This window comes from Salvelinus fontinalis, chromosome 5 (assembly GCF_029448725.1).
Source record: "Salvelinus fontinalis isolate EN_2023a chromosome 5, ASM2944872v1, whole genome shotgun sequence".
NCBI lineage: Eukaryota > Metazoa > Chordata > Actinopteri > Salmoniformes > Salmonidae > Salvelinus > Salvelinus fontinalis.
In genome coordinates this window covers 39,916,168-39,942,317 of record NC_074669.1, presented here as the reverse complement: position 1 = coordinate 39,942,317, position 26,150 = coordinate 39,916,168, and the positions used below count along the sequence as shown (strand labels likewise).

General features: G+C 41.9%; 1 protein-coding gene across 2 annotated transcripts in view; it reads right to left on the bottom strand.

Moving 5' to 3' along the window:
• The window catches only part of LOC129855581 (DNA-binding protein RFX2-like), a 67,329-nt gene that overhangs the window by 20,204 nt on the left and 20,975 nt on the right, over positions 1 to 26,150 (bottom strand). For both annotated transcript variants that reach the window (XM_055923400.1, XM_055923401.1), the window contains exons 2-4: positions 23,120 to 23,232; positions 16,880 to 16,969; positions 16,319 to 16,401 (exon numbers count right to left, since the gene is read on the bottom strand). In XM_055923400.1, the coding sequence (XP_055779375.1) occupies positions 16,319 to 16,401; positions 16,880 to 16,969; positions 23,120 to 23,224 (278 nt within the window). In that variant the 5' untranslated portion in view covers positions 23,225 to 23,232. The remainder of the gene's footprint in view (positions 1 to 16,318; positions 16,402 to 16,879; positions 16,970 to 23,119; positions 23,233 to 26,150) is intronic.

Genomic DNA, 26,150 nt, shown 5'->3' with positions numbered 1-26,150 from the left:
AGCTAGCTACATCTATGGTTTTTCTGTTTTTCTGTTATCCATAATGTGCAGTTGCCTAGATCATATATACTACCATTCAAATGTTTGGGGTCACTTATAAATGTCCATGTTTTTAAAAGAAAAGCAAATTTTTTGTCCATTAAAATAACATCAAATTGATCAGAAATACAGTGTAGACATTGTTAATGTTGTAAATGACTATTGTAGCTGGATACAGAATATTTTTTATGGAATATCTACATAGGCCCATTATCAGCAACCATCACTCCTGTATTCCAATGGAACGTGGTGTTAGCTAATCCAAGTTTATAATTGTAAAAGGCTAATTGATCATTAGAAAACCCTTTTGCAATTATTTTAGCACAACTGAAAACTGTTTTACTGATTAAAGAAGCAATCCAACTGTCCTTCTTTAGACTAGTTGGTATCTGAAGCGTCAGCATTTGTGGGTTCGATTACAGGCTCAAAATGACCAGAAACAAATAACTTTCTTCTGAAACTCGTCAGTCTATTCTTGTTTTGAGAAATGAAGGCTATTCCATGCGAGAAATTGCCAAGAAACTGAAGATCTTGTACAACATTGTGTACTACTCCCTTCACAGAACAGCGCAAACTGCTTCTAACCAGAATAGAAAAGAAGAGTGGGAGGCCCTGGTGCACAACTGAGCAAGAGGACAAGTACATTAGAGTGTCTAGTTTGAGAAACAGACGCATCACAAGTCCTCAAATGGCAGCTTCATTAAATAGTACCCGCAAAACACCAGTCTCAACATCAACAGTGAAGAGGCAACTCCGGGATGCGGAGTCACTGTATTTTAAGTTATTTTAAAATGGACAAAAAAAATGCTTTTCTTTCAAAAACAAGGACATTTCTATGTGATGGTGTATGTATTGGGCAAGTGCACAATAATTTGGGCTTTTTGGGGTTTGGGCTCAATAAATGATGTTAATGTAGGGCTCATAAAATGTATTTAATATATGGCTCATCAGGCTCAGGTAGCATCAGGTTTGAATGTTCATGCTGAACAAAGCTCTAATCAAAGACATATTTAAATTATTTATTATGCATGCTTTTGAATAACACTTCCAGTTTTCTATTTTCTTTTATGTAAGCCTACCTTAGAATGACACATAATTCACAGAGAGTTATATAAATAGCACTTCCAGTTCAAACGGGAATAGAGGGAAGCCCGGTAATTTCTTGAACGTTTGAAAAGACCTCCCGGGTGGCGCAGTGGTCTAGGGCACTGCATCGCAGTGCTAGCTGCGCCACCAGAGTCTCTGGGTTCGCGCCCAGGCTGGGCTGGGTTCGCGCCCAGGCTCTGTCGCAGCCGGCCGCAACCGGGAGGTCTGTGGGGCGACGCACAATTGGCATAGCGTCGTCCGGGTTAGGGAGGGTTTGGCCGGTAGGGATATCCTTGTCTCAGTATGTAAAAAAAAAAATGTAATAAAAATGTATGCACTCTACTGTAAGTCGCTCTGGACAAGAGCGTCTGCTAAATGACTAAAATGTAAAAAATGAAAATAATAACGTGCAAAGGTTGCAGAATCCAGGCGTGGAAAACTTTTAGAGACTTACCCAGAAAGACTCAGAACTGTAATCACTGCCAAAGGTGCTTCTACAAAGTATTGACTCAGGGGTGTGAATACTTATGTAAATTAGATATTTAGACATTTCAATTTCCAAACAATTTCCAAACATTTGTAACATTTTCTAAAAACATGTTATCATTATGGGATATTGTACACTGCTCAAAAAAATAAAGGGAACACTTAAACAACACAATGTAACTCCAAGTCAATCACACTTCTGTGAAATCAAACTGTCCACTTAGGAAGCAACACTGATTGACAATACATTTCACATGCTGTTGTGCAAATGGAATAGACAACAGGTGGAAATTATAGGCAATTAGCAAGACACCCTCAATAAAGGAGTGGTTCTGCAGGTGGTGACCACAGACCACTTCTCAGTTCCTATGCGTCCTGGCTGATGTTTTGGTCACTTTTGAATGCTGGCGGTGCTTTCACTCTAGTAGTAGCATGAGACGGAGTCTACAACCCACACAAGTGGCTCAGGTAGTGAAGCTCATCCAGGATGGCACATCAATGCGAGCTGTGGCAAGAAGGTTTGCTGTGTCTGTCAGCGTAGTGTCCAGAGCATGGAGGCGCTACCAGGAGACAGGCCAGTATATCAGGAGACGTGGAGGAGGCCGTAGGAGGGCAACAACCCAGCAGCAGGACCGCTACCTCCGCCTTTGTGCAAGGAGGAGCAGGAGGAGCACTGCCAGAGCCCTGCAAAATGACCTCCAGTAGGCCACAAATGTGCATGTGTCTGCTCAAACGGTCAGAAACAGACTCCATGAGGGTGGTATGAGGGCCCGACGTCCACAGGTGGGGGTTGTGCTTACAGCCCAACACCATGCAGGACGTTTGGCATTTGCCAGAGAACATCAAGATTGGCAAATTCGCCACTGGCGCCCTGTGCTCTACACAGATGAAAGCAGGTTCACACTGAGCACATGTGACAGACGTGACAGAGCGTTCTGCTGCCTGCAACATCCTCCAGCATGACCGGTTTGGTGGTGGGTCAGTCATGGTGTGGGGTGGCATTTCTTTGGGGGGCCGCACAGCCCTCCATGTGCTCGCCAGAGGTAGCCTGACTGCCATTAGATACCGAGATGAGATCCTCAGACCCCTTGTGAGACCATATGCTGGTGCGGTTGGCCCTGGGTTCCTCCTAATGCAAGACAATGCTAGACCTCATGTGGCTGGAGTGTGTCAGCAGTTCCTGCAAGAGGAAGGCATTGATGCTATGGACCGCCCGTTCCCCAGACCTGAATCCAATTGAGCACATCTGGGACATCATGTCTCGCTCCATCCACCAACGCCACGTTGCACCACAGACTGTCCAGGAGTTGGCGGATGCTTTAGTCCAGGTCTGGGAGGAGATCCCTCAGGAAACCATCCGCCACCTCACCAGGAGCATGCCCAGGTGTTGTAGGGAGGTCATACAGGCACGTGGAGGCCACACACACTACTGAGCCTCATTTTGACTTGTTTTAAGGACATTACATCAAAGTTGGATCAGCCTGTAGTGTGGTTTTCCACTTTAATTTTGAGTGTGACTCCAAATCCAGACCTCCATGGGTTGATAAATTTGATTTCCATTGATAATTTTTGTGTGATTTTGTTGTCAGCACATTCAACTATGTAAAGAAAAAAGTATTTAATAAGAATATTTTATTCATTCAGATCTAGGATGTGTTATTTTAGTGTTCCCTTTATTTTTTTGAGCAGTGTATATAGATGGGTGAGAAAAAAAAATATTTAATCCATTTTGAATTCAGGTTGTAACACAACATAATGTGGAATAAGTCAAGGAGTATGAATACTTTCTGAAGGCACTTTGAACGTTACTGGAAACTTTAGAAGTTTACCAGTAAACTACCAGAATTTTGTATCTTTTAAGGATTTTATGTAATCTATCATAAAATATCTAGGGGCCCTTTTGGGTACTTCAGATTATCACAGGTGTCTGTAATTATCTCTGGCCCTCTGTGTGGCCTTATCACATGTAAAATATATGAAATAATTACATAAGATGATTTAAAAATTAAAAATAGAATGACAACGCTTTAAAACATTATCCTAAATACAAACCATCAACTTAGTGAATACCATTGTTTTTTTACTTTTATTTTACTCTGTCAATATGTATTCGCTGTCAATGTTTTGGCGTCAAACTAGTGGCAGTTATGAAAAAAGTCAGTCGTTGGAAGAGTTGTATTATTTTCAATTAATTATGCCATTGTTGATTAGATGCTATTTTCATAATTAGGCTATTTTCTCTTGAACCATATGGCATATCTACTAGAAACTCATGGACACATTAATATCATAAATGTTTTAAAGTTATTTAAGTATAAATGACCAAAGTTACGATAGATTTCCAGTTAACCTTTTACTGCAGTGGGCTAAATCAAGGTCACACACAGTTTTTCTTGGTAGTCTTAAACAAATCTACTTTGAAACAAAAGTACACATTTCACACACACATTTATGGTCTTAAAAAAAGAAGGAACCTGTACCATGTCTACACAGAGTTGAAATGTATTACATTTGGATTTTGCATCCCGATATTATACTTTATATACATCACAGAAGATTGAAATAAACAAAACCATTTTGTATTTATTAGGGATCCCCATTACTCTCCCTGGGGTCTAAACACATTAAGGCACTTAGAAAAGATAAAAACAGTACATCATATATTATACAATACAAAATACCACCATCAACATTATTTCAATCTACATGTGTGTAGAGTGCTAGTGTTTGTGTGCGTATGCGTGTGCCTGTACCTGTGTCCGTGTCTCTTCAGTCCCCGCTGTTCCATAAGGTGGATTTTTATCTGTTTTTTTCAATCTGATACTACTGCTTGTGTCAGTTACCTGATGTGCAATAGGGTTCCATGTAGTCAAAGCTCTATGTAATGCTGTGCACCTCCCATAGTCTGTTCTGGACTTGGGGATTGTCAAGGGACCTCTGGCAGCATGTCTTGTGAGGTATGTATCGGTGCAATTAGTTTGTCAATACTTCTTACAAAAGAAGTAGTGATTAAGTCAATCTCTCCTCCAATTTGAGCCATGAGAGATTGACATGCATATCATTAATGTTAGCTCCCCGTGCGCATATAAAGGCCAGACGTGCTGCCCTGTTATGAGCCAATTGTAATTTTCCTAAGTCCCTCTGTGCCACCTGACTACATGACTGAACAGTAGTCCAGGTGAGACAAAACTAGGGCCTGAAGGACCTGCCTTGTTGATGGTGTTGTTAAGAAGGCAGAGCAGCGCTTAATTATGAACAGATTTCTCTCCATTTTAGATAGTGTTATATAAACATGTTTTAACCATGACAGTTTAAAATCCAGGGTTACTCCAAGCAGTTTAGTCACCGCTACTTCCCATATTATTTATTACAATATTTAGTTGAGGTTAGGTGAATGTTTTGTAAGGGGCCTAGACATCTGCCCTGGGGAATTCCTGATTCTACCTGGATTATGTTGGAGAGGCTTCCATTAAATAACATCCTCTGTGTTCTGTTAGACAGGTACATTTTTATCCACAATATAGCAGGGGGTGTAAAGCCATAACACATACGTTTTTCCAGCAGCAGACTATGATCAATAATGTCAAAAGCCGTACTGAAGTCTAACAAAACAACCCCACAATCTTTTTATACTGCAAAATAGCATTGTATCTGGTCAAACACCATTTTTCAAAAAGTTAACTAATGGTTGGTGACTGGCTGATTGATCGACTATTTGAGCCAGTAAAGGGGGCTTTACTATTCTTAGGTAGCGGAATGACTTTTGCTTCCCTCCAAGCCTGAGGGCACACACTTTCTAGTAGGCTTAAATTGAAGATGTGGCAATATCTTCCGCTATTATTCTCATTTTCCATCCAAACTGTCAGACCCTGGTGGCTTGTCATTGTTGATAGACAACTTTTTCACCTCTTCTACACTCACTTTAAGGAATTCAAAATTACAATGCTTGTCTTTCATAATTTGGTCAGATATATCAAATCAAACTTTATTCACTTTACCGTGAAATGCTTACTTACAAGCCCTTAACCAACAGTGTAGTTCAAGAAGAAGAAAATATTGACCAAGTAGGTTAAAATAAAAAGTAATAATAAAAAGTAACACAATAAGAATAACAATAACAAGCTATATACAGGGGGCACCGGTACCGAGTCAGTGTGCAGGGGTACAGGCTAGTTGTGGTAATCTGTGCATGTAGGTGGGGATGAAGTGACTATGCATAGGTAACAAACAAACAGCGAGTAGCAGTAGTGTACAGGGGGGGGGGGGGTCAATGTAAATTGTCTGGTGGCGATTTTTATGAATTGTTCAGCAGTAATGGCTTGGGGGTAGAAGCTTTTGAGGAGCCTTTTGGTCCTAGACTTGGCAAGATATACTTGGATGTGTAGTGTAAGCATTTGTTGCAGGCATGTCATGCCTAAATTTGCTAATCTTGCCAATGCAAAAAATAATTAAAGTAGTTGGCAATATCAGTGGGTTTTGTGATGAGTCATCTGCTTCAATGAATGATGGAGCGGAGTTTGCCTTTTTGCCATAAATTTAATTTAAGGTGCTCCAAAGCTTTTTACTATCATTCTATATATAATTTATCTTTGTTTCATTGTATAGTTTCTTCTTTTTATACAGTTTAGTCATATGATTTTTCAATTTGCAGTACTTTTGTCAATCGGTTGTGCTGCCAGACTTTTTTCACATAGAAACACCGGATTTTCGGCAGGTTTATTGAAATAATGTTGAATAATTATGAAAATATTAATAACATTCCACCCATGAGGCCACTAGAGGGCGATTTGGTAATTTGACTGCAGGAAATTGTTTTACTTAACAGAATTACTGAAGATTCCAGTAACTTTGGAAAATTACCGGTATCTTTGCAACCCTAATTACACATATATGATGGTGATGTAGAGGTTAATCCAGGCCCTGCAGTGCCTAGCTCCACTCCTATTCCCCAGGTCTCATTTGTTGACTTCTGTAACCGTAAAAGCCTTGGTTCATGCATGTTAACATTAGAAGCCTCCTCTCTAAGTTTGTTTTATTTACTGCTTTAGCACACTCTGCCAACCCGGATGTTCTAGCCGTGTCTGAATCCTGGCTTAGGAAGACCACCAAAAACCCTGAAATTTTCATCCCTAACTATAACATTTTCCGACAAGATAGAACTGCCAAAGGGGGCGAAGTTGCAATCTACTGCAGAGATAGCCTGCAGAGTTCTGTCTTACTATCCAGGTCTGTACCCAAACAATTCGAGCTTCTACTTTTAAAAATCCACCTTTCCAGAAACAAGTCTCTCACCGTTGCCGCTTGCTTTAGACCACCCTCTGCCCCCAGCTGTGCCCTGGACACCATATGTGAATTGATTGTCCCCCATCTATCTTCAGAGCTCGTGCTGCTAGGTGACCTAAACTGGGACATGCTTAACACCCCAGCCATCCTACAATCTAAGCTTGATGCCCTCAATCTCATACAAATATCAATGAACCTGCCAGGTATAACCCCAAATCCGTAAACACGGACACCCTCATAGATATCATCCTAACCAACTTGCCCTCCAAATACACCTCTGCTGTTTTCAACCAAGATCTCAGCGATCACTGCCTCATTGCCTGCATCCGTAATGGGTCTGCGGTCAAACGACCACCCCTCATCACTGTCAAACGCTCCCTAAACACTTCTGCGAGCAGGCCTTTCTAATCGACCTGGCCCGGGTCTCCTAGAAGGATATTGACCTCATCCTGTCAGTAGAGGATGCCTGGTTATTCATTAAAAGTGCCTTCCTCGCCATTTTAAATAAGCCCTTGACCAGCACAAAAACATCCTGTGACATACTGCATTAGCATCGAATAGCCCCCGTGATATGCAACTTTTCAGGGAAGTTAGGAACCAATATACACAGGCAGTTAGGAAAGCTAAGGCTAGCTTTTTCAAACAGAAATGTGCATCCTGTAGCACAAACTCAAAAAAGTTCTGGGACACTGTAAAGTCCATGGAGAATAAGAGCACCTCCTCCCAGCTGCCCACTGCACTGAGGCTAGGAAACATTGTCACGACCGATAAATCCTCTATAATTGAGATTTTCAATAAGCATTTTTCTACGGCTGGCCATGCTTTCCGCCTGGCTACCTCTACCCCGGTCAACTGTCCTGCACCCCCCACAGCAACTTGCCCAAGCCTCCCCCATTTCTCCTTCACCCAAATTCAGATAGTTGATGTTCTGAAAGAGCTGCAAACTCGGGACCCCTACAAATCAGCCAGGCTAGACAATCTGGACCCTCTCTTTCTAAAATGATCTGCCGAAATTGTTGTAACCCCTATTACTAGCCTGTTCAACCTCTCTTTCGTATCGTCTGTGATTCGCAAAGATTGGAAAGCTACCACAATCGTCCCCCTCTTCAAAGGAGGAGACACTCTAGACTCAAATTGCTACAGACCTATATCTATCCTACCCTGCCTTTCTAAGGTCTTCGAAAGCCAAGTTATCAAACAGATTACCGAACATTTCGAATACCACCGTACCTTCTCCGCTATGCAATCTGGTTTCAGAGCTGGTCATGGGTGCACCTCAGCCACGCTCAAGGTCCCAAACGATATCATAACCGCCATCGATAAGAGACATTACTGTGCAGTCGTATTCATCGACCTGGCCAAGGCTTTCGACTCTGTCAATGACCACATTCTTATCGGCAGAATCAACAGCCTTTGTTTCTCTAATGACTGCCTCGCCTGGTTTGCCAACTACTTCTCTGATAGAGTTCATTGTGTCAAATCGGAGGGCCTGTTGTCCGAACCTCTGGCAGTCTCTATGGGGGTGCCACAGGGTTCAATTCTCGGGCTGACTCTTTTCTCTGTATACATTTTTTTTTTAAATTATTATTATTATTATTTTTTTTAAATCTTTATTTTAACAGGGAAAACAGACTGAGACCTAGATCTCTTTTACGGCTGTGCCCTGTGTAAACATGTTGACATGTACAGTTTTAGACATACAGACAAGAACATTTCAAAACATACACAATTCAACAGAAACAATCACAGACAACATCATATTGATCCTCCATAAACATTTTAAAATGGGCAAGGGACACCAGAGTGTCTAACTTAAGTTGGATCTGCAGTTTGTTCCATAAATAAGGTGCAAAGGAACTGAAGGCAGTCCTACCCAACTCTGTGGAGACCGCAGGAGTCTCTAATGTAATCCACCTCTGTGATCTGGTTTTAAAATTAGTACATCTTGTGGAAATTAATGATGATATATATGGAGGTAGTTTTAAAAGAAGTGCTTTATAAATAAACAAGAGAGCATGTTGCTCTCGCCTCACAGATAGAGAGACCCAACCCACATGTTGATATAGGATACAGTGATGAGTTCTGTAACTATCACCCGTGATAAACTTGAGTGCACAATGGTAAATAGCATCCAGTGGTTTTAATGTGTTTGCCGATGCATGCATATAGATAATATCACCATAATCTAAAACGGACATAAAAGTAGCCTGCACAATTTTTTTCCTATTTACAGAGGACAGACAAGCCCTGTTTCTGTAAAGGAATCCTTTCTTGAATTTGAGCTTTTTTCCCAATTCAGTAACATGTTTTTTAAAAGAAAGCCTATCATCTAACCATACCCCTAAGTATTTATATGCAGAGACCTTATTGATTTGAGTACCATCCAAGCTAGTGATTACAAACGTGTTCCTAACTGGGAGTTTAGACCTAGAAAAAAACATGACATTTGTTTTCTTAGCGTTTAAAACAAGTTTAAGCTGTAAAAGAGACCCCTGTAGTATCCTAAAATCAGACTCCAACTGCATTAAAGCTTGGTCCGCTGTTGGAGCAATAGAGTACATAACTGTGTCATCTGCATATAAATGGAATTTACAATATCTGACATCATCACCAATGTTGTTTATATAAAGTGAGAACAATAGTGGGCCAATTATTGAACCCTGAGGGACCCCTTTAAGTAACTGTAAGGGGTCAGACTTGACCCCATCGACCATGACGGCTTGAGTTCTATCTTTAAGATAGTCATAAAACCATCGGCAGGCATCAGTGCCCAGTCCTATAGATGACAGCTTACTCAAAAGGATAGCATGGTCTACAGTGTCAAAAGCTTTTGACAAATCTACAAACAACGCAGCACAGTGCTTTCTATCGTCTAAGGCATTTGCAATATCATTTACAACAAGCATAGTGGCCGATGTGGTACTGTGTTTAGATCTAAAAACAGATTGATTGGTACTAAGAATACTGTTAGCAGAAAGAAAAGATTGTAACTGTTTGTTGACTATAGATTCTAGAATCTTTACCAGACAAGGGAGCCTAGAGATTGGTCGATAGTTATCCAAATCACTACCGTCACCTCCCTTATGTAATGGCAGAACAAAAGCTGCTTTCCACACCTTAGGGATATTTCCTGTGCTTAATGTTAGATTAAAAATGTGTGTTACTGGACCAGCAAAAATAGGTGCAGCACACCCTAAGGATTTCTTAGTATCAATGGCACACAGGGCAATTAGAACCTCTGCTTCAGTTATTTTCTGGAAACTAAAAACAGGGTTACCATTTTTCAGAGTAACGGTTGAAAAGCAAGACGAAAAATCAACTAACTGGCCAGTACCACAAAGTCCACTTTTCCTTTCAAATAAAAAACCAGCAGAGATGAAATGCTTATTAAAAGCATCACAAATATCATTTTTTTCAGTTAGAATACAGAAGTCTGAGGTAATTTGCTTAGGAAGAGAAACAGCAGAATTCCCCCGTTTCAGTGAATTAACGGTTTTCCAGAATTTTGCAGGATCTCCTGCAGAATCTGTCATAGCATTAAGGAAGTAATTTGATTTTGCCTTTTTGACAGCTGCAGTACATTTATTTCTCAATTGCCTAAAAAACAGCCAATCAGCTGGAGTACCTGTTTTCCTCGCCAAGGCCCAGGCCCGATTCTTTTGCAGGAAAAGACCTGACAATTCAGGAGAGAACCAAGAACTGGTTCGGTTTCTTACTCTGTGATTCTTAAGCGGGGCATGTTTATCAGACATAGAGGTAACAATAGAAGAGAAAAAAGCAAGGGCTAAAACCGGGTCCAGAAAGCAGCAAGTGGATAAAAGCTCAGAGTGATCTAAGTCAAGGATAAAAGCTTGCTGTGAGAAATGTTTATAATTTCTCTTAGAGATTATACAGGGATCAGAGTGTTTCAGCCTGGTATCTCTAATACAAGCAATAGGGCAGTGGTCACTGATATCATTTGCAAAAACCCCACTGGCTGTGTATTTATGGGGGGTATTTGTTAGAATAATGTCTAGTAGAGTGGATTTTACTGGGTTCTTAAAGTTGGGACGGGTTGGTTTAGTTATCAGCTGAGTTAGATTTAGCTCAGTACAAATGCCTTTTAATTTATCGGATACTGGTGAGAGCCAATCCAGGTTAAAATCTCCCAAAATCAGTAATTCAGAGTTTGCATAATTAGACAGTATATCAGATAAATTGCATAGAGTACAAGGAGGAGCTGAGGGGGGGCGATATACCCCTGCTAGAGTTAAATGAGCATTATTACCAAGTACCACGTTTAAAACTAGACATTCATATTGCTTTGAGACAGAGGTTGATATGGACACAGAAACATTTAAGCAGCATTTAACATAAATCGCAATACCACCACCTCTACCAACTCTATCAGTTCTATAAATATTGTATCCAATCAACTGAACATCTGAATCTGGCACAGAATCACAGCCACGATTCAGATACAATCAGAACGTCAACATTTGATTGTGAGACCAAAATTTCAATAAAGTCCAACTTTTGGATCAGGCTTCTAGCATTCAAATGAATTATTCCAATACCATTGCTACGGGAATTCATATCAGATGGAGTATCCAAGGTAGCACCTGAAGCTGCACTAGATGAGCAATAAACCATTTTCGAGCTATTGACAGAGCTCAATTTTATGGGGACAAGATTACTACTAACAATACCTCTCTGCATGTGAGTAGTATTCGCAATACGGTGATTGGACAATAAACTAGGAATTGCAGAAGGGTTGTTAACTGTAGTTTGTTCCATATTTGCAATTGAGGAACTAATTAATGAAACTGGGAGAGGAGCATTGAACATAGTCTGATAGGGGAGCGTACAATCCCAAAAGTCAACCCCCGAGAATACACAACGTCAGGTATCAAAGGCTCTACATGAGGCAAGAGTAAGAGACATGTTGGTGGCTGGAGCCATACCTGTTAAGATGTAAATTGTCCCGAAGAAATAGACCTGGTCGGTCTGTAAAAGCTGCAAAGTTATCCACAAAAGGAATTCTCATCGTGCAGCAGTATCCCTTAAGCCAGGTGTGTAATTGGCGTATACGACTAAAAACCATATCCGTGTAGCGTGGGGATGGAAATGGACCGGAAACAACACACTGCTTCCCAGATTCCAGCAGCGTATTTATCAATGTTTTAAAATCGTCTCTCAATTTCTCTGACTGCTGGAGTTTAATGTCATTTGACCCAACATGGACAATGACAGTTGAAGCGGCAGAGTGCTTACTAATAAGTAGCGGTAGCATGGAATCTAGGTCAGAGATCCTAGCGCCAGGGTAGCAGAAGGTCTCAGCTTTCCGGATTGAAACGTTTCGGACCATGGATGAACCCACCACGAGAACGGAAGGACTACAGATGGGTTTATTGGGTAAATGACGGGGCCTCTCCCGGGTGATCTGCCTCCTAGCAGGTTGAGGGGGGCTAGCAGCTGAGACTGACGACCTAGTGGCAGGCAAGGAGCGCAGATGAGTGTGCTTGGGCACTTCCACCTGAGAGTGAGATGGCAGCAGTAGAGATGAAGCGGAGGGACCCTGTACAGTATGATTGGAATGCACTTCCAGGTCTTCCAGGACCTTGAATCACCTCCCCAATTGTAGCACCTCCGAAACATTTGATGGATTCCGTTTCCTGGAGTGCTTTCCTCCCCGGACAGCAATCCAGGCATCCTGAGGCGGAGTAGAAGGGGTGGAACAGACCAGGCCCTTCGGTTTAGCTCCTAATCTGGGCCATGGCTCATTTAAGGGAACCGAATGGAGTTTCACAGTTACAGGCTCCCCAGAAGTGGAGGTGCCGAGCCAGGTGCAGGTGACGTCGTCGATTTTGGAGGTGGTTTGTATAACCATGGAGTCCAGGAGTTCTTCGTCCTCCTTGATCTGGCGCAAGACAGAAACTCTCCCCTCCAGCTCAGCGACTCTCTGGCTCAGGTACTGGCAGGTGGTACATCCAGGGGCGAGCGAAGCCATGAGAGACAGGTGGGTTTGGGCCCGGAGGCTAGCAGTTAGCAGTTTGTTTTTAGCCTAAAGCCAGCTTTTTGCCGAACTTTTCCAGAGAGAAAAAACACTTTCCATCCACCGTGGAGCGAGATTCCGGGACAAGAGAGAGTGGTCCTAGCTGGTAAAAGTTAACCGCGATGCGGAATCCACGCAAAAACACGTTCGGTATTTATGATTAACAAAGATTGGTTATGTTTTAGTTAAAAATAACAAACCGAGTTTTTCCAGCATACAGTGTTCAGAAGCGCACAGAAGCGCACTCTGATGACGTCGACGTTATTGCGGGTGCTCCAACAGTTCAGTAATACCTGGCAATACAAAACAATTGTACAACTAATAACCCAATTGTACAACTAATAACGCTATTATTAGCCCATAATGTTGCGTTCATAACCATTAGATCTAATGTTGCGTTGGTGTACATCAATGATGTCGCTCTTGCTGCTGGTGATTCTCTGATCCACCTCTACGCAGACGACACCATTCTGTATACTTCTGACCCTTCTTTGAACACTGTGTTACCTAACCTCCAGACGAGCTTCAATGCCATACAACTCTCCTTCCGTGGCCTCCAACTGCTCTTAAACGCAAGTAAAACTAAATGCATGCTATTCAACCGATCGCTGCCCGCACCTGCCCGCCCGTCCAGCATCACGGGCGGGCAGGTGGACGGTTATGATCTAGAATATGTGGACAACTACAAATACCTAGGTGTCTGGCTAGACTGTAAACCCTCCTTCCAGACTCACATTAAGCATCTCCAATCCAACATTACATCTAGAATTGGCTTCCCATTTCGCAACAAAGCATCCTTCACTCATGCTGCCAAACATACCCTTGTAAAACTGACCATCCTACCGATCCCCGACTTCGGCGATGTCATTTACAAAATAGCCTCCAACACTCTACTCAACAAATTGGATGCAGTCTATCACAGTGCCATCCGTTTTGTCACCAAAGCCCCATATACTACCCACCACTGCGACCTGTACGCTCTCGTTGGCTGGCCCTCGCTTCATACTCGTCGCAAACCCACTGGCTACAGGTTATCTACAACTCTCTGCTAGGTAAAGCCCCGCCTTATCTCAGCTCACTGGTCACCATAGCAGCACCCACTCGTTGCACGCGCTCCAGCAGGTATATCTTACTGGTCACCCCCAAAGCCAATTCCTCCTTTGGCCGCCTTTCCTTCCAGTTCTCTGCTGCCAATGACTGGAACAAACTGCAAAAATCACTCAAGCTGGAGACTCAAATCTCCCTCACTAGCTTTAAGCACCAGCTGTCAGAGCAGCTCACAGATCACTGCACATAGCCCATCTGTAAATAGCCCATCCAACTACCTCATCCCAATACTGTATTTATTTATCTTGCTCCTTTGCAGCCCAGTATCTCTACTTGCACATTCATGTTCTGCACATCCATTCACTCCAGTGTTTAATTAGTATATTGTAATTACTTCGCCACTATGGCCTATTTATTGCCTTACCTCCCTTATCTTACCTCATTTGCACACACTGTATATATACTTTTTCTACTGTATTATTGACTGTATGTTTGTTTATTCCATGTGTAACTGTGTTGATTAATGTGTCGAACTGCTTTGCTTTATCTTGGCCAGGTCGCAGTTGTAAATAAGAACTTGTTCTCAACTAGCCTACCTGGTTAAATAAAGGTGAAAAAAAATAATATACACTGCTCAAAAAAATAAAGGGAACACTTAAACAACACAATGTAACTCCAAGTCAATCACACTTCTGTGAAATCAAACTGTCCACTTAGGAAGCAACACTGATTGACAATAAATTTCACATGCTGTTGTGCAAATGGAATAGACAAAAGGTGGAAATTATAGGCAATTAGCAAGACACCCCCAAAAAAGGAGTGATTCTGCAGGTGGTGATCACAGACCACTTCTCAGTTCCTATGCTTCCTGGCTGATGTTTTGGTCACTTTTGAATGCTGGCGGTGCTCTCACTCTAGTGGTAGCATGAGACGGAGTCTACAACCCACACAAGTGGCTCAGGTAGTGCAGTTCATCCAGGATGGCACATCAATGCGAGCTGTGGCAAAAAGGTTTGCTGTGTCTGTCAGCGTAGTGTCCAGAGCATGGAGGCGCTACCAGGAGACAGGCCAGTACATCAGGAGACGTGGAGGAGGCCGTAGGAGGGCAACAACCCAGCAGCAGGACCGCTACCTCCGCCTTTGTGCAAGGAGGTGCACTGCCAGAGCCCTGCAAAATGACCTCCAGCAGGCCACAAATGTGCATGTGTCTGCTCAAACGGTCAGAAACAGACTCCATGAGGGTGGTATGAGGGCCCGACGTCCACAGGTGGGGGTTGTGCTTACAGCCCAACACCGTGCAGGACGTTTGGCATTTGCCAGAGAACACCAAGATTGGCAAATTCGCCACTGGCGCCCTGTGCTCTTCACAGATGAAAGCAGGTTCACACTGAGCACATGAGCACATGTGACAGATGTGACAGAGTCTGGAGACGCCGTGGAGAACGTTCTGCTGCCTGCAACATCCTCCAGCATGACCGGTTTGGCGATGGGTCAGTCATGGTGTGGGGTGGCATTTCTTTGTGGGGCCGCACAGCCCTCCATGTGCTCGCCAAAGGTAGCCTGACTGCCAATAGGTACCGAGATGAGATCCTCAGACCCCTTGTGAGACCATATGCTGACACATGCACATTTGTGGCCTGCTGGAGGTCATTTTGCAGGGCTCTGGCAGTGCACCTCCTTGCACAAAGGCGGAGGTAGCGGTCCTGCTGCTGGGTTGTTGCCCTCCTAAGGCCTCCTCCACGTCTCCTGATGTACTGGCCTGTCTCCTGGTAGCGCCTCCATGCTCTGGACACTACGCTGACAGACACAGCAAACCTTTTTGCCACAGCTCGCATTGATGTGCCATCCTGGATGAGCTGCACTACCTGAGCCACTTGTGTGGGTTGTAGACTCCGTCTCATGCTACCACTAGAGTGAAAGCACCGCCAGCATTCAAAAGTGACCAAAACATCAGCCAGGAAGCATAGGAAATGAGAAGTGGTGTGTGGTCACCACCTGCAGAACCATTCCTTTTTTGGGGGTGTCTTACTAATTGCCTATAATTTCCACCTTTTGTCTATTCCATTTGCACAACAGCATGCGAAATTTATTGTCAATCAGTGTTGCTTCCTAAGTGGACAGTTTGATTTCACAGAAGTGTGATTGACTTGGAGTTACATTGTGTTGTTTAAGTGTTCCCTTTATTTTTTTGAGCAGTGTATATATATATATATATATATATATATATATATACAATCTCACATTAAATGTTCTATTAGCTTTAATGGTTTTCTATTTAGAATAATTTTAAAGGCGCCTGGAACACGTTCCTTTGCCTTAAATGAAGAGCACCGCAGTACTTACATGGTTCCATTACTGTAAACTGCCTCTCCCCCCTCTCCTACATATTGAACCTGGGAGGGGTAAACATGCTGGACCTGCTGAACCTATGGAGAGAGAGAGAAACTCATGAATCAACCTTTGAGCACTATTATCAAGAGAGAGTATCCACCTCTAGACTGTTTCTCATTCCTTGACATTAGATAGGATATCTATGCTTGTTATGAATCAGAAGAAACTTCAATGTAACTCATGTCTTCCATAATCATAATCTTGGTCATATCTTAACGCAGTGCTGTCAGTAGGTGGCAGTGAGTCCAAAGTGTCAAACTGAGAAAAAATAAAATCCCTGCTGAGCAATTGAAGCACATATAATTAAGATCTAACAGCAAATCTATCCGTTAGAAACCCATACCATTCCAAAGCAAGAAAGCTTACAATACAGTGGAGAATGTAATCTGAATCTATATGTCTGATGCTACTGTGAATGGAGCCATGGTCTGTGCATATGGCTAAAGCTAGACTGACTGAGTGTCCTGGGGGCTGGGGAGAAGGAATAAGGGGTGATAAGGAGACAGTGTGTACCTGCTGAGAGACCTGTTGCACCCGAGAGACTGACAGCTGCTGCACCTGCGCTCCCTTCTGGGCCGAACCTGTGGCCTGAACCAGCACCCTCTGGAGGGAGAGGAAACGCACAATTATTGGTAAGCACATAAAATACCCACACACAGACACACACTATATCTATTTACAGACAAACAAATAAAACTACAATCCCTACGCCCTTAAAGAACACCAGAGAATCACAGAACAGGGGATTTGACTGGATTTTCTACATTACTTTTGGTATAATATCCTTCCTTATGTGCATTGTGGCTTGTGCCTTTCTTCTGTCAGCTTCAACATAAATATGAAGTGACTGCTGGTGGGAAAGACGATGCTACTCAGCAGCAGTGCAGCTTACCAGCCAACACATTTTTGTGTTGGTCCATTCTAGGCTTTTAGTAATTACAGGCAACCTGCAAAGTAGGTTAATTTGGGGCCAGCGTTTTTCTTTGGCGGTCGCAGATGACTACCTCTGGTTTCCCTCTTTGGGGGAGTGTTAAGGGAGATGTGTTCATGACAACAACAAAAAAATGCCATTTGTTTTCTCTAAAAGCCTGAGATATGTCAGAGGTGGTGTAGTATAGGTCTTAAGGTCAGAACGGTCTTTTCTCAAGCATAGCCAGCTGTCAAGGCAAATATGATGCCCTATCCAAAAATATTAACATAAAGATATTTAACTGCTTGGTTTCTATGGATTCTCTTGTCAACCAATGTCCTTTTCTCAGAATTTTGAACAGCTGTGGCAATACAAGGTTATAGGTCCTACTTGCACTAATCAGAAACTCCTGCCTGATCACACACAACAACATGATATCAAATTATCAATGATGCCTTTATCCACATGTAGGCTAATGCTTGTTGATACATTTACAGTGCCTTCAGAAAGTATTCACACCTCTTGACTTTTTCCACATTTTGTTGTGTTACAAAGAAGTGGGATTAAAATGGATTTAATTGTAATTTTTGGTCAATGACCTACACAAAATACTGTCAAAGTGGAATAAAAATTATAATATTTACTCAAATATTTTATTTATTTTTAAAACACTAATAAATCTTGATTAGATAAGTATTCATACCACTGAGCCAAAACATGTTAGAAACACTTTTGGCAACGATTACAGCTTGAGTCTTATTGGGTAAGTCTCTAAAAGCTTTGCACACCAGGATTGTACAATATTAGCGTACATCTAATATGTTCCCTCTGTTGATGTTCATTATATATTAAGGTTGAACCAAAACATTACATGTAACAAAAATGAAATAGGAGATTATGTGAAATTGAATGATACAATAATGTATGTTGATGCTAATATGATGTACAGTATTCTATTGTTTCTATATGATAACAATAGCATAATATGTTTAATATGCTATTTTTTTAACAGTTTCACTAATTAATTTGAAGTAACTTAATCATTATGACACACCCCTCACTACTGTCATTGGTTACACTAATTGCTCTGTGTGTCTACATAACCTGGTTCAAGTATTCATGACATTAGCGTGAAGAAAGCACAGTGATGCCGAAACTTTGGTAAATACCCATTAAATTGCTGGGAGATTACACATGGAGTGTGCGACTTTCTTTATTTTGATAGTTTAGGGTTTATTCGCCATTAGTCAGCACCCCCACACAAACTATTATTCTGGGTGTGCGCCAGCTCATGTTTAAAAAAAAAATCTGCTATCATCTTTCGATGACAGCACCCTTATCAATCAACTCCCTAGCCAACATGGGAACTGAACCTAATTCTAACGATACCCAACGGAGCCTTTTTGAATACAGCCAACAACAACAACCAGACAACATTTTAGTAACAGAGTCTCTATTTGACCGGCCAGAAGGCGCCTGGGAAATTTTTTGTAAAGAATTCCAAGATTGTTCATTCAGGAAAACTAGAACACCTGCACATTGTAACTTTAAGTGAGTATGTTCGAAATGGAGTTATCCCACGCGGACTACGTTGGCAAAAAGAGCCTTCACTTGGCCAACGCACTGAAGAGTTTTGTGAACGATGGTGTGCTATACTAAATAAATGTTCATTGGACCTGATGACTCTGATCATTGAACAACTTAAAAAGGATATTATCGAGATCGCAATCTCATTTGAAAATTCACAGCAAGCTCTACGAGACGAGCTTAATGACCCTATTAAACTGGATGATCTCACTAAGAGTAATGCTTACCTTCAGACTAAGATTACGACCGAACTGAAGGAGAGTAAAATCAAGAAGTATAAACGCGATTTGGAAGATAAGAATATCTGACTAATATATCTCTGGCGAGACTCTAAGCACAAGAAACCAAAAAACAGGAAGAGACAAGCCGATGACCGATGCAGAGTGACTCTGTGAGACCAACTATCCACAGACAGGCTAACTGTGGCTCCTCTACCAACGGTGAGCATTTTATCTACAACAGAGGGTGGGGGCACCGTCGAGGCCAACACCCCCAGCACGTAAGAGGGTTCGACGCATACTTCGGGGGAAGAAGAAATCCACTACCACCCCGCAACACCTATCAATTGAGACCCAGGACGGGCCCCCAGTCTAACAGGCGCTAAATGTCTTCAGCTTATCAAGTAAGACCCTGACATCTGCTCACCTCAGTGTTCTCAATAAGGGGTTAACATTTGTACCCACTGCATACGTGAATGACTTTGATGTCCAGATAGATCTATTCAAGTTTTTCCGTAATATGAGATTGAGTGAGTTCTTTGATAAGAGTGAAACTAACATGACCCCACTTGAAATGTCATCCTCAGTGAGATGTATACATAGGTCTACCACGCTAATGAATAGACTTGCCTGTCCTACCGTGAGTCAAAGAGGAGATGGAGCTATTAACCCAGCTGAGGTACCCGAGAACTCTGAGAGAACTACATTTGGAACAAAAAGTAAATTTATACCTCCCCCCAGACGCAATGCCTCCATAGAAAACTTCTGTAGGATTGTTGAAAATCATGTAGGTGACTTACTGAAAGACAAACAGAAACACAAATCCTATGATAACCTGAGTAGAGACGAGTGTCACGGCCGTCGAAAGAAGTGGACCAAAGTGCAGCGTGGTGAACGTACATTTTATTTTATTTTAGTAAATGTCGCCAACAAAACAAGAAACAACCATGAAACTTACAGGGCTATAGTGCCACTAACAAAGATAACTACCCACAATCACAGGTGGTGTCACGTTCCTGACCTGTTTTCTGTTGTTTTGTATGTGTTTAGTTGGTCAGGACGTGAGCTGGGTGGGAATTCTATGTTGTGTGTCTAGTTTGTCTGTTTCTATGTCAGCCTAGTGTGGGTTCTCAATCAGAGACAGATGGTAGTCGTTGTCTCTGATTGAGACTCATATATAGGAGGCTTGTTTTGTGTTGGGATTTTGTGGGTGTTTGTTACCTGTCTCTGTGTTTGTGTTCTGCACCAGATAGGTCTGTATCGGTTTTGCACATTTGTTATTTTGTATGTTGTTTGTAGTGTTTCACTTGTTCTGGTATTAAACATGTTTAACACTAGCCGCGCTGCACTTTGGTCCTCTCCTTCACCCCTGGAAGAAAACCTTTACAGGTGGGAAAAAGGGCTGCCTAAGTATGATTCCCAGTAGACAGCTGTCCCTGATTGAGAACCATACCCGGCCAAAACATAGAAACACAAATCATAGAAATAAAGAACATAGAATGCCCACCCAAATCACACCCTGACCAAACCAAAGAGAGACATAAAAAGGCGTGACAACAAGAGAATGGCTCTTAAGGACTTAAAGTCAGATCCTTCGATTATTATAAACAAATGTGACAAAGGAGGAGGAATTTTTATACAAAACAAATGTGACTATGTGAATGAATGTCGCCGACAACTATCTAAAGGGGACTTCTATCGCAAACTGAATTGTGACCCTACCCTGGAATTCCAGCATAAGATCTCATCCACAGTGGAAAGCTGTTTGGAATCAGGACAAATCACTAAAGAAGAAGTTGAATTTCTGTGTGTGAAATTTCCCAAGATACCAACTTTCTACACAGTCGCTAAAATTACACAAACAAGTGTCTCCTCCACCAGGTAGACCCATTGTAGCAGCAATCGACTCTGTGACATCCAACATTTCTAAATGTGTGGATTACCACATTAAACTGATGGATGAGAATCTCCCATCTTATGTCAAAGACACTAGTCACATGAGAGGGCTTAGGAAGGATACCAGAGGGCACCCTGCTGGCCACTTTTGATGTGGGGAGCTTGTACACTAACATCCCACACATTGGAGGTTTGCAGGCGGTACAACACTTCCTTCAGCAGAGAGACTCTACCCTTGCTCCATCCAATGATTGCATCTTACAACTTACTGAACTGGTATTATCCCATAACTACTTTGTCTTTGAGTCAGACTTTTTCCTTCAAATTCGGGGTGTAGCCATGGGCTCCCCTTTTCCCCCCAACTATGCAAACCCGCATTTGGGACAATTTGAAGAAGCATTCCTTTATAAAACAGAGACACACCCCGTACTGTCTAAAACACTTCTAAAGAAAAGACACCTCTTGACTTTTTCCACATTTTGTTGTGTTACAAAGAAGTGGGATTAAAATGGATTTAATTGTCATTTTTGGTCAATGACCTACACAAAATACTCTGTCAAAGTGGAAGAAAAATTATAATATTTAAATGAATGAAAAATAAAACACTAATATATCCTGATTAGATAAGTATTCATACCTCTAAGCCAATAAATGTTAGAAACACTTTCGGCAACGATTACAGCTGTGAGACTTATTAGGTAAGTCTAAAAGCTTTGCACACCTGGATTGTACAATATTTGCCCATTAGTCTTTAAAAAATGATTCAGCAAAAGTGTAGATTTGGCCTTGTGTTTTAGGTTATTGTCCTGCTGAAAGTTGAATTCGTCTCCCAGTGTCTGTTGGAAAGATGATTGAACCAGGTTTTCCTCTAGGATTTTGCCTGTGCTTAGCTGTATTGTTTTTATTTTTATCCCCCCAAAAAACTCCCTAGTCCTTGCCGATGACAAGCATACCCATAACATGATGCAGCCACCACCATGCTTTAAAATCTGCCCCAAACATAACGCTTTGTATACAGGACAAAAAGCACATTTCTTTGCTGTATTTAGTGTCTTGAAGCAAACCGGATGCATGTTTTGGAATATTTTTTATTCTGTACAGGCTTCCTTCTTTTCACTCTGTCATTTAGGTTAGTATTGTGGAGTAACTACAATGTTGTTGACCCATCCTCAGTTCTCATATCACATCCATTAAACTCTGCAACTGTTTTAACATGACCATTGTCCTCATGGTGAAATCCCTGAGCAGTTTCCTTCCTCTCCAGCAACTGAGTTAGAAAGGACGCTTGTATCTTTGTGGTGACTGGGTGTATTGATACACCATCCAAAGCCTACTTACCATACTCAAAGGGATATTCAGCATCTGCTTTTTTTCTCCTTATTAAATCGCTGGGTGCCCTTCTTTGCAAGGCATTGAAAAACCTCCCTGGTCTTTGTGGTTGAATCTGTGCTTGAAATTCACTACTCTACATGATTAAAAAACAATGTTAACCACTATTATTGAACACAGAATAAGCCCATGCAACTTATTATGCGATTTGTTAAACACATTTTTACTCCTGAACTTATTTAGGCATGCCATAACAAAGGGGTTGAATACTTATTAACTGAAGACATTTCAGTTTTTATTTTGTATACATTTTGAAAAGTTTCTACAAACAACATTCCACTTTGGCATTATGGGGTGTTGTGTGTGTAGATCAGTGACCCAAAATCTCAATTTAATACATTTTAACTTCAGGCTGTAACAACAAAATGTGGAAAAAGTAAAGTGGTGTGAATACTTTCTGAAGGCACTGTATGTGGTTCTTAATGTACAGGAAATACATTCACATTAAAGGATTGCTCTGAAGTGTAATAAATCTGGTATCTGTCATGATAAATTATGAATGAAATCAACAGGTTTTTGAGAATTCTGCTGCTCTTCCCCAGTGCATGGTGAGAGAGGGGTTTGGGTCCCATGGGGAGAATATCATGTTTGTGAGAGAGTACTCTGATGTAGAGTTCTGTGTTTGAGAGAGACCATGATGTGAAGTGTTGCTGGTCGTGGGGGAGAGTGCTGTGAGGAAGAGTGTTGTGATTGAGTGAGAGAGACCACTGCGCTGCATGCGAGGGAGTGCAGCCTGGTTTTGTAGTAGTATACCTGTTGTGAGGCTGGGACGGGCTGCACCACGGGGGCCTGGGTGGAGGTGGACGTACGCAGCGCCACACTGGACGGCGAATCGGACCCTCCATCTGAACTCTGCATGCTGGGACCTTACAGGGGAGAGCGGGATGAGGGGAGGAGAGAGGGAAGAGGAGTGGGATTATTATTATTTGTATTTTTGTTTACCTTCATTTAACTAGGCAAGTCAGTTAAGAACAAATTCTTATTTACAATGACGGCCTACCCCGGCTAAACCCTAACCCGGACGACGCTGCGCTGCTTTATGGGACTCCCAATCACAGCCGTTTGTGATACAGCCTGGAATCGAACCATGGTCTGTAGTGACGCCTCTAGCACTGAGATGCGGCAGGTAGCCTAGTGGTTAGAGCGTTGGGCCAGTAACCAAAAGGTTGCTGGATTGAATCCCCGAGCTGACGAGGTAAAAATCGGTCTTTCTGCCCCTGAACAAGGAAGTTAACCCACTGTTCACCGGTAGGCCATCATTGTAAATAAGAATTTGTTCTTAACTGACTTACCTAGTTAAATTTTTAAAAAATTTAAAAAATGCAGTGCCTTAAACCACTGCACCACTTGGGATTGAGAGCAAGGTCCAGCTGCTAGGAAGGAAGCAGGTGGAAAAGTCGTGGTGAAAACCATTGTTGTGAGTACTGTCAGGACTCAGGAGGCCCTTACTGGTACCCCAAACTCTGACTAGCATTGGGTGAAAATGTGCACCGCATGGCAAAAGTGAGTGAGGAGAGCTAAAAATGGACTGACACAAAGGCTCTCTCTTTCATAGAGAGAAAGATAGGGAGGGGTTGTAGGGAAGAATGGAACTGCAAGGGGGATAGGGAAGAAAAAAAAGACATCCACAGTGTCTCCAAAATAGGAAGAAAGAAAAAAAAGGAAATGCCAGTGGGGCTCCTAGCCCGGCCAGGGTCCTGATGATATCCAGCATTTGTTTCAAATGAGAGCTGTTCTCTGGGGCTCCAATAATCCAGCTGATATGCGGAAATTCTTTAATGCTTTGTAAACGTTTGCCAGTTGCTATGGTGAGGAATCCATGACGACCACCCCCAACCCTTGCCCCACTCTTCTCCGTCCCTGCTGCTCCCTCCTTTCTCTTTTCTTTTTAAAGCTCATGCACAGAAATTTTCGAGTGTGGTCACAGAGCAAGGGGGGAGGGGAAGGAAAGGGAGAGAGAGAAGGGGGTTGGGTGTCTTTGAGGGAGGGAGGGAGGGAGGGAGGGAGGGAGGGAGGGAGGGAGGGAGGGAGGGAGGGAGGGAGGGAGGGAGGGAGGGAGAACATCTCTAGAAGATCAGCAGCTAAACAAATGAGGCCTAATCAGTCAGCAGACATGGACAAGCCACTTCCGTTACTTATTCATTCTCAATCAGTGTCCAGGAGGAGCAGCTGTAAAGGGGCAATGTGCGATTACTACATCCATTTGTGGACTTTTAAAATAATGATATATACCTATTGATTCTTGAATAATAAAATGTATAAATGCCTCATGAGCTGAGTTCATCTGTCGTACTCCATCAGAATTCCATTGTTTGTAAACAGTGTAAATGTAAACAAATACTGTATAGCTTTAAAACGTGGTTAAAACTATCATTTGGATCTCATGGGTGAGCACTCCTTGCATCCATAGCCCTGCCTATGAATTTGAGAGTGGTTACATTATTTATTTTTTATTTCACCTTTATTCCACCAGGTAGGTTAGTTGAGAACAAGTTCTCATTTACAACTGCTACCTGGCCAAGATAAAGCAAAGCAGTGTGACAAAAACAACAGAGTTACACATAAACAAATGTACAGTCAATAACACAATACAAAAATCTATGTAGTGTGTGCAAATGTGGAAGAGTAGGGAGGTAAGGCAATAAATAGGCCATAGAGGCAAAATAATTACAATTTAGCACTAACACTGGAGTGATAGATGTGCAGACGATGATAGATTTATCTAGCCCCATTGCTCAACTTTTTACCAAAACAGTGTCAGGGTGCCCCGTTGTTGTTGTTGTTTCAACTGCAGATTTCAGACACGGGCTCAACAAGGAAGTCATTTACAGACTGATAACCACTCCCTATATATACACACAATTACTGCTATAAAAGCCACATCATTACACAGGATAATAATACACAAAGCTTTATCACATCTACCATAATCAAAGCAGATATGTAAACAGTAACACTGCTTGCTTGCTGCCTGTTAGATCAGTACTACACTGCCTGAAGCACGAATAGCTTAGTGTCCATTAACAGGCTGCTTTTAATACTGTTTGATTAGACAGTCATTAATCATTAGAGTCAAGCTAGTGGGTGGGCAACAGGTGCTGTTCAGCTCTGCTCAAACACCCCAAGCACTTTAAATTTCAGTATTTTTGAAAATCTGTTTTGACACAGAGAGTAGAGTTAGAGAGTGAGTGAATTAATGTAAAATGCATTGTGATTGCTTAGATTCTGGTGTCAAATATCTTCAGAGCTACACACTAAATTAAAGACAGATGACAAATAATAAAAGATTAACATTAGGGCATGAGGATAATTAGTTGTGAGCAACACCATACCTAGGCTTATTAAAGGAAATTGTGAAACATGATTGTGAAGTACTATTTTTCACAACAATGGACAAGAACCAGGATTTCCATTAGCCGGTAAAAGCTGGCTTTTGTCTGATACATTATTTTATATTATATATTATTTCTTTTTTAGAAAAGCCGATAAATAAAAATGGTGCAGGCCAATTGTCCGGGAGAAGAACAAAAAATCCCATTGCGAATTAATGTTTTTTAGCCTATGTACAGTACCAGTCAAAAGTTTGGACACACCTACTCTTGAAAGGGTTTTTCTTTATTTTTACTATATTCTACATTGTAGAATAATAGTGAAGACATCAAAACAATGAAATAACACATATGGAATTATGTAGTAACCAAAAAAGTGTTAAACAAGTCAAAATATATTTTATATTTGAGATTCTTCAAAGTAGCCACCCTTTGCCTTGATGACAGCTTTGCAC